This window comes from Ailuropoda melanoleuca, chromosome X (assembly GCF_002007445.2).
Source record: "Ailuropoda melanoleuca isolate Jingjing chromosome X, ASM200744v2, whole genome shotgun sequence".
NCBI lineage: Eukaryota > Metazoa > Chordata > Mammalia > Carnivora > Ursidae > Ailuropoda > Ailuropoda melanoleuca.
This window is the reverse complement of record NC_048238.1, coordinates 248,173-260,310: the sequence shown is the minus strand read 5'-3', so window position 1 is coordinate 260,310 and position 12,138 is coordinate 248,173. Positions and strand designations below refer to the sequence as shown.

Below are 12,138 nucleotides of genomic sequence, written 5' to 3'. Positions count from 1 at the left end.
GACAGAGGATGAAAGATATGGATGGAGGAGGATGGATGATAGAAGGAGAAGACTGGAGAAAAAAAGATGGCGAAGGGAAGGAAGATGGAGGAGAACAGAATATGGAGAATGGATGGAGAAGTGTAGAACACAGGATGGAGGATGGATGGAGGAGGATGGAGGGTGGAGGATGGATGGATAGGGTACAGGGTGGAGGACGGACGGATGCGTGGAGGGTGGAGGACGGATGGGTAGAGGATGATGGAGGATGGATGGGTGGAGGATGGATGGATAGGGTAGAGGGTGGAGGACGGACGGATGGGTGGAGGATGATGGAGGATGGATGGGTGGAGGATGATGGAGGAGGGATGGGTGGAGGACGGACGGATGCGTGGAGGGTGGAGGACTGATGGGTAGAGGATGATGGAGTATGGATGGATGGATGGATGGATGGGTGGAGGATGATAGAGGATGGATGGGTGGAGGATGGATGGATAGGGTAGAGGGTGGAGGACAGACGGATGGGTGGAGGGTGGAGGATGGATGTGTAGAGGATGATGGAGGAGGGATGGGTGGAGGATGGATGGATAGGGTAGAGGGTGGAGGACGGACGGATGGGTGGAGGATGATGGAGGATGGATGGGTGGAGGATGATGGAGGAGGGATGGGTGGAGGACGGACGGATGCGTGGAGGGTGGAGGACGGATGGGTAGAGGATGATGGAGGATGGATGGGTGGAGGATGGATGGATAGGGTAGAGGGTGGAGGACGGACGGATGGGTGGAGGATGATGGAGGATGGATGGGTGGAGGATGATGGAGGAGGGATGGGTGGAGGACGGACGGATGCGTGGAGGGTGGAGGACGGATGGGTAGAGGATGATGGAGGATGGATGGGTGGAGGATGGATGGATAGGGTAGAGGGTGGAGGACGGACGGATGGGTGGAGGATGATGGAGGATGGATGGGTGGAGGATGATGGAGGAGGGATGGGTGGAGGACNATGGGTGGATCGGTGGATGGGTGGAGGACGGATGGGTGGAGGATGGATGGGTGGAGGATGATGGAGGACGGATGGGTGGAGGATGGATGGGTGGAGGATGATGGAGGATGGATGGATGGGTGGGTGGATGGATGGATGGGTGGGTGGAGGGTGGAGGACGGACGGATGGGTGGAGGATGGATGGATGGATGGATGGGTGGAGGACGGATGGTCCAGGACGGACGATGGAGGATGGACGCTGCATTGGTAGAGGGAGGATGCAGACAGGAAGGCAGGTGGACAGGAGGCGTGCACGTACGGAGGCCCCGTGTCCCCGTGGGCCAGCCGCCTACCTGTAGGAAGGTGCTCCTGCGGAGCTCTGCACACGTGATCCTCCCTGACCAGGACCTGTTGACGGAGTAGAAGATCCTCTGTAGGACCTGCAGGAGGAAGGCCGTCAGCAGGGCGCCCGGACACCGCGGGACGCAGGCCCCCACGCGCGGCCGAAGCACCCACTCTGTGCGTGCCGAACAGTGGGGTCGGGGATGGAAGGGCCTCAGGACCCTGTTGTCTACGTGGCAGGCACGTGCATTCCCCCGACTAAGACGTCCTCCCAGGCTGAGCAGCACCAACCCCCAGGGAGGGAGAGCGCACGGATGTCTGGGATGTCCCCTCCCTTGTGCTCGAGTCTGACACGTGGCAACACCCACCAGGCTCTGCACGAGCTCGCTGTGCTTTGGGCCTCAACACGGGACATCTGCCCGTCACAGGCCCTTGCTCGGCCCCACGGAGCAGGCACTGTCCACATCTTATTCGCGGGTGAAGAAAATCGGGATTCAGAAGGGCCGCAGCCTGAGGCCCCGAGTCCTCGTTCACATGTGTGGTGGGCCCTGGAACCGGGGTCCCGGGGGCCGCCGGCCGTGCCCGAATACTCACGGTGGTGATGTAGCGAGAGTGGAACTCTGACGCTTCCTTCAGGAAGGCTAAGCCCGGGTGCGTGTTCACCNGATGGATGGATGGGTGGGTGGATGGGTGGATGGGTGGAGGACGGATGGGTAGAGGATGATGGAGGAGGGATGGGTGGAGGATGGATGGATAGGGTAGAGGGTGGAGGACGGACGGATGGGTGGAGGATGATGGAGGATGGATGGGTGGAGGATGATGGAGGAGGGATGGGTGGAGGACGGACGGATGCGTGGAGGGTGGAGGACGGATGGGTAGAGGATGATGGAGGATGGATGGGTGGAGGATGGATGGATAGGGTAGAGGGTGGAGGACGGACGGATGGGTGGAGGATGATGGAGGATGGATGGGTGGAGGATGATGGAGGAGGGATGGGTGGAGGACGGNGCACGTACGGAGGCCCCGTGTCCCCGTGGGCCAGCCGCCTACCTGTAGGAAGGTGCTCCTGCGGAGCTCTGCACACGTGATCCTCCCTGACCAGGACCTGTTGACGGAGTAGAAGATCCTCTGTAGGACCTGCAGGAGGAAGGCCGTCAGCAGGGCGCCCGGACACCGCGGGACGCAGGCCCCCACGCGCGGCCGAAGCACCCACTCTGTGCGTGCCGAACAGTGGGGTCGGGGATGGAAGGGCCTCAGGACCCTGTTGTCTACGTGGCAGGCACGTGCATTCCCCCGACTAAGACGTCCTCCCAGGCTGAGCAGCACCAACCCCCAGGGAGGGAGAGCGCACGGATGTCTGGGATGTCCCCTCCCTTGTGCTCGAGTCTGACACGTGGCAACACCCACCAGGCTCTGCACGAGCTCGCTGTGCTTTGGGCCTCAACACGGGACATCTGCCCGTCACAGGCCCTTGCTCGGCCCCACGGAGCAGGCACTGTCCACATCTTATTCGCGGGTGAAGAAAATCGGGATTCAGAAGGGCCGCAGCCTGAGGCCCCGAGTCCTCGTTCACATGTGTGGTGGGCCCTGGAACCGGGGTCCCGGGGGCCGCCGGCCGTGCCCGAATACTCACGGTGGTGATGTAGCGAGAGTGGAACTCTGACGCTTCCTTCAGGAAGGCTAAGCCCGGGTGCGTGTTCACCACGTCCTGCACACGGAAGACAAGACAGAGTTCAGGGACACGCACGGTGCCCGCTGAGCACAAGCACCCATGTCTGTCGCCAGCCCCGACGACTTGCACACGGACGGGGCGGCTGTGCACAGAACACTGCGACCACACAGCTGCTGACAAAACACAACCCCACACGTGCGATTCTACACAGCCCGTAGGCGGCACGCTGAGAAGCACAGGACGGCTCGGTCAAAGGGACCATCGCGATCTCCGACAACTCACTGGGACCCAATGCGTACAAATACACAAGGACCCACACAGAGGTCCACGAGGAAGTTTCAAATACCCTCGTCTTACGAGCTACAGTCACTGAGCCTTTAGGTCACATCTGCTGGAATAATCCAGTTACTCGAAACGGCTACACAGAAGATCCAGTGACTAAGTACCGCTCACCCTCGATTATCTCCCGCAGACGGTGCAACGATGCCCGAATGAGTCTGAAGGGTAGCAGAGGGTGTTCTAGAACACCGCGACCTGGTTTCACGCAGGTGACACAGCCAGGGGCTGCAGTCCCCACTGTCTGTGGCCTCATGCTCTGCAGCTGCACGTGGGCCTCCCACTCACACACACCTGAACCACATGGGGCACACGTGGTCCCGTGGCTCAACGTGCCTGCACATGTGGTCCCGCCACTCATACACACTTGCACCGTGTGGGGCACACGTGGTCCTGCAGTGACCCCATGGCTCACACACGCCTGCACCGTGTGGGGCACACGTGGTCCCATCACTCTCACACACAAGACGGGCTGGTCCCTGAGCCATCTCTTTGGAAAGCAAAACCCTGAGAGAAGGGAGCCAGACTGGCAGCCTGCATGCGGTGTAGACACAGGGGCAGACCTGGGAGGAGGAGAGAAGATGCGTGCAGTGTTGATGCACAGGTGGACCTGGAGGAGGGGAGAAGGTGCGTGCGGTGTAGACGCAGGGGTGGACTTGGGAGGAGGGGAGAAGGTGCGTGCNCACACAGAGCGTTCCGATAAAAACAGCGGCCACAAGTTTGCAGACAAGTCAACAAACCACAGACCACAGAGAACTCGTACGGACGAGCTATAAAGAACCCTAACGCCTCGGGGAGAAACCGAACAATCCAACGTGGAGAACCCGCAAAGACAAGGCGCGTCCCCTGGGGGTCCACGGAGGCCCTGCGAGGACGGCAGCGCTCACAGCCAGGAGGGGACACGCCCAGTGGCGTGCCTGAGACGGGCTGGGACATAAACGACTCCCGGCAGACCACGTGGGCAAGAACGTGGAGCAGCTAGAACATCACCTGCTGCCGCCGCAGACGCAGACCGGGCGGCCACGTGGGACGTGGCTGTGCGGGTTCTGGTGAAGGTAAACGGGTGTCCCCTCGTGACGCGCAGCCTCAGGCAGTGAGCCCCGAGAAGTGAGAACCCATGTTCACACAGGCCAGCGGGGAAATAGTTCACAGCAGCGCTGTTCACTCTGCCCAGACCAGAGGGGAAGCCGCCGAACGTCCGCGGCCTGGTGCGTGGTCACCTAGAGCACGGAACCCCGCTCAGCTGGGACATGGAGTCCCCGATGCGCCCACCGACAGGCACAGCTCGCCGACACGTTGTGCCAGCAGAGCCTCTGAAGGGACGGCAAGGTTCCACTTCCACGCTGTCCAGGAAAACCACAGATGCCGGCTGAAGACCAGCCAGCACCTGCCAAGACCCTGAGTGTGGAAGGGCTGGGGATGCACGAAGTGCCCCCTGCCGGTTTTGAGACCCTCTTGGGGGTGGGGTCAGGACCCCCGAGCAGGCAGCCCTGTGGCCACCAAACCAAGAGCGCCTGCATGGATGCCCTGTGCCTAAGGGTAGAGGGGGGACTCCCTACCATGGGCTCCACGCCTGCCCTGCAAACCACACGTGGAAACATGCCTGACCCTGTGTGACCCCGACCGGGTGCCGGGTGGCCCGAGGGGCGGTGAGGGAAGGGATCTGACGGGAACGGGGAACACACGTGTGACCCGAGCCTGTCAGGAGTGTGTGTGGACACCGGACACCTGAGCCCCCCGCCCTTGAACACAGGCCTGCTTACACTCCCGAAGGCCCAGGCCCCAGAGGGCGGAGTGGGGCTGAGACTGGCCACAGCCCTGGGAGCGGGACACCCCCCCAGCCCTGCACGCGGTCAGCCACAGGGGAGAGGAGCGCTGGTGGCAAATGGGCTGGGCTCGTACACAGGCTGCCACCGGCCACGTGTGGGTTACATTTAGGATTCAGGACACCCACCACCACGTTCTCTTCCCCACGGAGGTTCCCTACTCACAGCTGCACACGCTGGTCACGCGAATGTCACAGGCGCTCAAAGAAAGCGGGCGAACAGCCCCCACGAGGTACCGTCTCCGGCCCGAGCCCTTTCAGGGTCAGGTGGATGTGGGAAAGGAGGCGCCTGCTGTGCACGTACCACCCGTGTCCTCCCGGCCATCTCTGCGTCCGTCCCCACACTCACCCGTCCTCCCACGGCTCTCCCGCAGCCTCCTCGGCCACCAGGATGTCGTACTCCTCGGCAGCGTACTTCTCCCAGTCGGAGAGCTCAGGGCCTTCGCTCTCACTCTCCTAGATGAAACATATGTGTCACGCGGCGCAGACGCGGCCGGCACCCCACGTGCTCCTTGCCACACTCACCCTGAGCAGGGAGACCTGTTCCTTCTGCTCGTGGTCGAGGTATTTCTCGATGTTGAAAAAGGTATCAAAGAACACGTTGGCGAGTTTACACTTCTTAAGATCATGGAGGGTGATCTTCCCTGCAGGAGGTGAAATAGTGCAGACACAATCACTCCCGCGTGAACTTTCACAAATCTGCATTTGACACGCACGCCTGTCACGACGTACCTTGAAAACCATGGCACAATACTGCACTTTCTGACGTACCTGGGCATAAAACACACCCGCACAAGGTGGTCCTGGGTGTGGGCAGGAAGGCTAGGTTAGGGAGAAGCACGGACCAGAGGCCTGGGGTCCTGTGTGCCCAAGAATGGGTCGGACCTGACAGACGTGGACGCACGCAGAGCGCAGGAACAGACAAACTGTGGCCGCCAGGGGGCACCCATGCACGCATCATGGAGCGGGACACGGGGACAGGAGGAAATCCACTGATAGGAGGGCCTGGACATGGCGGCCCCAGAGTGACTCACAAACACCATAAGTACCCCAAGAGCAGGATTCCCCAACGTGGAAACAATGCTAATCGAGGTGTCACAGTTCGGAAAAAGTTCCCCTCTGTCCCTTTGACCTTGGAAGCTGTCCTAGGGTCCCTCCTTGTGCCACTTTTGGCCCCTCCCTGGACACAGGCTTCTCAGCCAAAGGGTGTCAGGAGGACCCCAGGTGGGACCCCGGGTGGGGAGGGTGAGGGGACAGGCACCCATGGCACCGCCCCACACCAAAAACTTGGGCTCGATGTCCCCGAGGTGGGAAATCAGGCAGCACAGGCAGGGAGACGTGGGGTCAGGGATATCCATCCACCTTCCTGACCCTGGTAGGATAGGTATGCTCACCCAACAGAACAGGGCCCGCACCACAGGTGAGGGTTGAGAGGGGCACATGGGACCTGAGGGGGTCAGGGGAAGGTGGACAGCCAGGACACACTGCTGTGTCCATGCTCAACAGTGACCGCCGCCCGTGAACAAGGTTGCTCACGTCACACATGATGACACCAGCTCACCCAGCCCTTGGTGGGGTCTTGTAACATATGGTTGGTACCAGGCCTCTCCCAGGCCCCGCTCACCCTTGTCACCAACTCAGAGTATGGAGGGCTGTTCCCTGAGTGGGCGTCCCTTCACACGGATGTCTCTCACACAGGGCCCATGACACCTCCCATGGGACATCTCCTTATATGGGGGGTGGGGGGTTCCCCTCACTCAAGGGAAATGTGCCCTCACACGGGGACATCCCATCTCACAGGAAGAACACCCCATCACATGGGGTGTCCCTTACACGGGGCATACCGCAGGGGGACATCTCACATGGGGGAGCATCCCCTCACATGAGCACATCTTACATGGGGTGCCCCTCGCATCTCACCGAGGGGACTTCCCTCATACAGGTGGAGGCAGCAACATCACAGGGGGATGTATTCTCAGACTGGGTACCCTCTCACACGGGGACATCTCCTCACATGTGGCATCATATCTTATGGGGGAGGGGAAATCACCTCACATGGTGTGTCCCCTCACACAGGGACATCCCCTCACATGATGTGTGCCCTCACACAGGGACATCGGTCCACACAAGAGGGGGGCATCACATCTCACGGGGGTTGGGGGGAAATCACCTCACACAATGTGTCCTCTCACACAGGGGTACGTGTCCCCCTCACACGGGGCATCACATCTCACGGGTGGGGGGGGGGAGATCACCTCACATACGTGTCCCTCTCACACAGGGACATTCCCTCACACGGGGGGGTATCACATCTCATGGGGGGAAAATCACCTCATACTACGCGTCCTCTCACACAGGGGGACCTCGGTGAAGGGATATCTCCTCACACGACGTGTCCCCTCATGGGGGGACATCACAGTTCCCGGTGAGGAATCATCTCAGATGATGTGTCCCCTCACAGGGGTCCATTCCCTCAAAACGGGGCATCCCCTCACATGTGGCGTCCCATCTCAGGGGGCATTACCTTCACTCTGCGGCTTCACGAGGTCCAGCATCTGGCAGAGGCAGTCCTCGAAGGGCAGGGCCTCGATGGCCATGCTGTCCAGCCGGCGGCACTGCTCCTCGTAGAAGTACTCCAGTTCGAACATGGACAGCGCCCCGTCCCCATCCAGGTCCATGCAGCGGAACCAGTACTCGATGCTGCAGTCACAGCAGGTCAGCGCGAGCCTCCGTGAGCCTGGCCATCCAGGACAGACCCCACCGGGAGGGACTAACTGCGCGCGCTGCGGACCCCATCCAGGCCAACCCTGCCCAGCGTGGACCCTGCCTGGGACTGACCTTGCCTGGATGGACCCCTGGTGGTGCCCACGCTCAGGGATGACCGCTAGCCTACGGCTTCCAGGACAGCCACCAAATACGTACCTGGTTGGAGTCTTTTTGTCTTCTTCAGAGATCAAAAACCAGACAAAGTCAGCATAGCTTATTTTTCCTTCCTTCTGGACTTTTCTGCCCCTGCGTTCAGGGTCGAGACCAATAGACAAAACGTGTGTCAGGGAGAAGCGGTGGGAGGTGGGAGGCCCCCGTCCACCTTCCTGCTGGGTGAGAGCAGCCTTGCCTTTGGCCCTGTCCCACACTTGGCTCCTACTTGGGGGAAGGCTTCAGAGGGCGTGTGCCTGCAGAGGTTGCCCTGGGACTGCAGATGGGGCAGGAGTGGCTTCCGTGGCTTCAGTCACAGCCGCCTTGTGGCCTCCGATGCCCCTACTCCAGGGCCTTATCAGATGCCCAGGGCCTGACGTGACCCACCCACTTGGGCCTGTCCTCCCCCACCCCTCACTAATGACCTCATGTGATAATGGTGTTTGCCCCCCTTTCTTATGATGTCATGTGACAAAGACGTGTGTCCCTTATTTATGATCTCGTGTAACAGAAGTGTGTATATCCCCCGATGACATCACAGGACAAAGCCGTGTCTCCCCTTATAAGCTCATGTGACAATGGCATGTATCCTCCCTTATTTATCACCCTGTGTGACAACAGCATGTGTGTCTTCCTTATGACCCCACATGACAACGGCACTCCCTCTCAACACACAAGCTCACGTTAGGGAGTGAATGAGATAGAACTGGACTCAGGCACAGGACATTGGCCAAAATCACAAGAAAATGACGGTAAGACATACCTTGTCACCGCCCCTGAGAATATCCTCTCAATCATCTTGGTGGATATAGCTGCAGAAACAGAATTGGGCCGTGAGCCACCTGCACATACCTGAGGTCATGGCCCCACCTCAAACGCTCGGGGCAAGCTGGGCAGGCTCGGGTCGGCCATGCTGAGCCCCAGGCCTGGTGGGGGTGGAACCTGACAAAGCTACTCTCCAGAGTGTGCCCCCCAGGGCACTGCCCAGAGCTTTCCTGTCCCGAGGACTGAGCCCAGATCAGAGCCAAAGAGTGGAAAGCTGACCCAGGGGCTCCAAGACAGAAGCAGGCTGTAAAGAGCAGAACACATTTATATTCACACTCTCGCTTTGTGATTAGAACCAAATGTCTTTAACTAAAACCCGACAAATGAGAAGTGAAAAGCACCGCCTCAGTCAGCTTCGGTGCCTGTCACAAAGCACCACCAGCTGGACAGCTTAAACAAAACACATTTATCCTCTCCCGGTCCTGGAGGCTGGGAATCTGAGATCCAGGCGGGGCTGAGGCTGGTTCCTCCTGAGGCCTTTCCTTGGCGAGTGGGTACCATCTTCTCTCCCTGTGTCCTCACGTGGTCGTCCCTCTGTACACGTCTGTGTCCTCTCTTATCCCCTCTTCTTATAAGGACCCCAGTTCTATGAGATCAGGGCCACCCTATACATTATTTCACCGTAATAACCTCTTTAAAGACCCCACTTGCACTTATGGCCCCATTCTGGAGTCCTGGGGAATGTGGCTCCAATGATTCCTGGTAGCTGGACATGGGGCCTTAAATGGAAATAAGTCTCTGCAGATGTGAGTAAGTGAAAGATGTGAGATGAGCTCACCCTGGATCAGGGTGGCCCTAAATCCAATGACAGGGACCCTTGTAAGGACAGAAGAGGAGACACACAGACACAGAGGAAAAGCCGCGTGAGGACAGAAGCAGAGATGGGAGGGACGTGGCCACCAGCCCAGGGACACCTGGAGCCCCAGAAGCTGGAAGAGGGAGAAGGTCCCTCCCTTGGAGCTTCAAGAGGGAGGACCGCCCTGCCCCGCCTGGATCTCAGATTCTGGTCTCCAGAGCTGGGGGAGGGGGACTTCCTGTTGTGGGAGGGCCCCGGTTTGTGGTCATTTGTTACAACCACCTCAGCAAACTCCTGCACAGCCCTCCTAGGTGACCATCCATACGTTCCTTGCCCTTGGATACTCCGAGGATACTGAGCTGTGTTTGAGGCCCCTCTGTTACAGCAGCCCCAGGGAACTGTGGCGGCTCACTCGGATGCCTACATCCAAAGACTGAAAACAAGGAACATCAAAGGAACCCTGCCTCCATGGGCTGCACAGGAGAGGGTCAGCTCTGACCCCCTCTGCCTGCCTTCTTTTCACAACACCCAGGTCAGGGTTGCACCCGACACTTGGCCTGGCTGCCGCCTGCAACATGGGACAACCCTGCGAGCACCAACGCTCTCACGGCCGGAGCCTCCTTACGTGGGCAGGTCAGCGCCCTGCATGCGTGTGTGTTTCTGTCTCCCGTGTGCAGCATGACCCATGTGTGTCCCATCTCGTGTGCCCTATATGTCCCACGTGTCCCCATCCCTCGTGTCCCCGTCTCGTGCGTATGCACGTGTGTATGTCCTGCAAGAGCAGACCGCTCCTGGAGACAGTGGGGGAAGCGGAGGAAAGCAGTTGTACACAACAGGCCCAGGCCCAGCGCAGGTGGCCATGGCCAGTGGCACTGGACAGAGCAGGTGCCTGAGGGGCCAGCACCTGTAGGTCCCCCTGTCCCACTCAGGCCACATACTAACCGTGGTCATTGTGCCGGGCCAGGTCCTGGGAATCGATGAGAAGGTCGTGGTCCGTGTCCAGCTCCCAGAATTTACAGTAAATGACATAGAAGTGCTCGTATGAGAAATACTCTGTCAGCTGATTGATGTCTGCTTCCTCTTCCAACAGCGCCACGTTCTGCCAAAACAAACCCAACAAAGCCACTGCATTTTCCACGGGAGCTGGGCTCCCTATGAGTGGGACTCCCGAGGCGTCTCATGTTATGAGGGTGGCGGGCCCAGAACTGGTCAAGACAGGCCTGGGATCAGGAGCACGGCACCTAGGTCAGGAGCACACCGAGGTCCGGCTTGAGTCTGAGACTCAGCCTGGCTGATGCTGGCAACATGAGGCAGTCCTGCTAGTGTCAACCGTCTCACAGCTTGGGGCCTCCTTATGTGGGCAAATCTGAACCCTCTTCATTAATGCCCACATGTGCACTGAACCTGAGCGAAGAGGACAGCTTGCTCCCTAGTGCCTATGGGTCATTTCTCCTGCATGGATGGTGGATGGTTGATGGGTGGGTAGATGGGTAGAGATGGATGGAGGAGGGTGGAGAATGGAAGGATGAAGAACGGAAGATGGATGGGTGAGGGTGGAGGATGGAAGGACGGAGAATGAATGGAGGAGGGTTGAAGACAGAGGATGAAAGATATGGATGGAGGAGGATGGATGATAGAAGGAGAAGACTGGAGAAAAAAAGATGGCGAAGGGAAGGAAGATGGAGGAGAACAGAATATGGAGAATGGATGGAGAAGTGTAGAACACAGGATGGAGGATGGATGGAGGAGGATGGAGGGTGGAGGATGGATGGATAGGGTACAGGGTGGAGGACGGACGGATGCGTGGAGGGTGGAGGACGGATGGGTAGAGGATGATGGAGGATGGATGGGTGGAGGATGGATGGATAGGGTAGAGGGTGGAGGACGGACGGATGCGTGGAGGGTGGAGGAGTGATGGGTAGAGGATGATGGAGTATGGATGGATGGATGGATGGATGGATGGATGGATGGGTGGATGGGTGGAGGACGGATGGTCCAGGAAGGACGATGGAGGATGGACGCTGCATTGGTAGAGGGAGGATGCAGACAGGAAGGCAGGTGGACAGGAGGCGTGCACGTACGGAGGCCCCGTGTCCCCGTGGGCCAGCCGCCTACCTGTAGGAAGGTGCTCCTGCGGAGCTCTGCACACGTGATCCTCCCTGACCAGGACCTGTTGACGGAGTAGAAGATCCTCTGTAGGACCTGCAGGAGGAAGGCCGTCAGCAGGGCGCCCGGACACCGCGGGACGCAGGCCCCCACGCGCGGCCGAAGCACCCACTCTGTGCGTGCCGAACAGTGGGGTCGGGGATGGAAGGGCCTCAGGACCCTGCTGTCTACGTGGCAGGCNCGCGTGCCGAACAGTGGGGTCGGGGACGGAAGGGCCTCAGGACCCTGCTGTCTACGTGGCAGGCACGTGCATTCCCCCGACTAAGACGTCCTCCCAGGCTGAGCAGCACCAACCCCCAG

The 12,138-nt window shown here is 59.6% G+C and overlaps 1 protein-coding gene across 3 annotated transcripts in view; it reads right to left on the bottom strand.

Annotated features, from left to right (window-relative positions):
• The window catches only part of PPP2R3B (protein phosphatase 2 regulatory subunit B''beta), a 59,896-nt gene that overhangs the window by 8,981 nt on the left and 38,777 nt on the right, over positions 1 to 12,138 (bottom strand). The window contains exons 6-12 of one of the 3 annotated variants that reach the window (XM_034648827.1): positions 11,788 to 11,874; positions 10,615 to 10,771; positions 8,815 to 8,863; positions 8,058 to 8,147; positions 7,660 to 7,835; positions 5,661 to 5,779; positions 4,029 to 5,591 (exon numbers count right to left, since the gene is read on the bottom strand). In XM_034648827.1, coding sequence (XP_034504718.1) covers positions 5,481 to 5,591; positions 5,661 to 5,779; positions 7,660 to 7,835; positions 8,058 to 8,147; positions 8,815 to 8,863; positions 10,615 to 10,771; positions 11,788 to 11,874 — 789 coding nt within the window. In that variant the 3' untranslated portion in view covers positions 4,029 to 5,480. Of the gene's footprint in view, positions 1 to 2,352; positions 2,440 to 2,935; positions 3,011 to 4,028; positions 5,592 to 5,660; positions 5,780 to 7,659; positions 7,836 to 8,057; positions 8,148 to 8,814; positions 8,864 to 10,224; positions 10,230 to 10,614; positions 10,772 to 11,787; positions 11,875 to 12,138 lie in introns of those variants that run through there. The other 2 variants (XM_034648826.1, XM_034648828.1) reach the window with 2 other exon arrangements.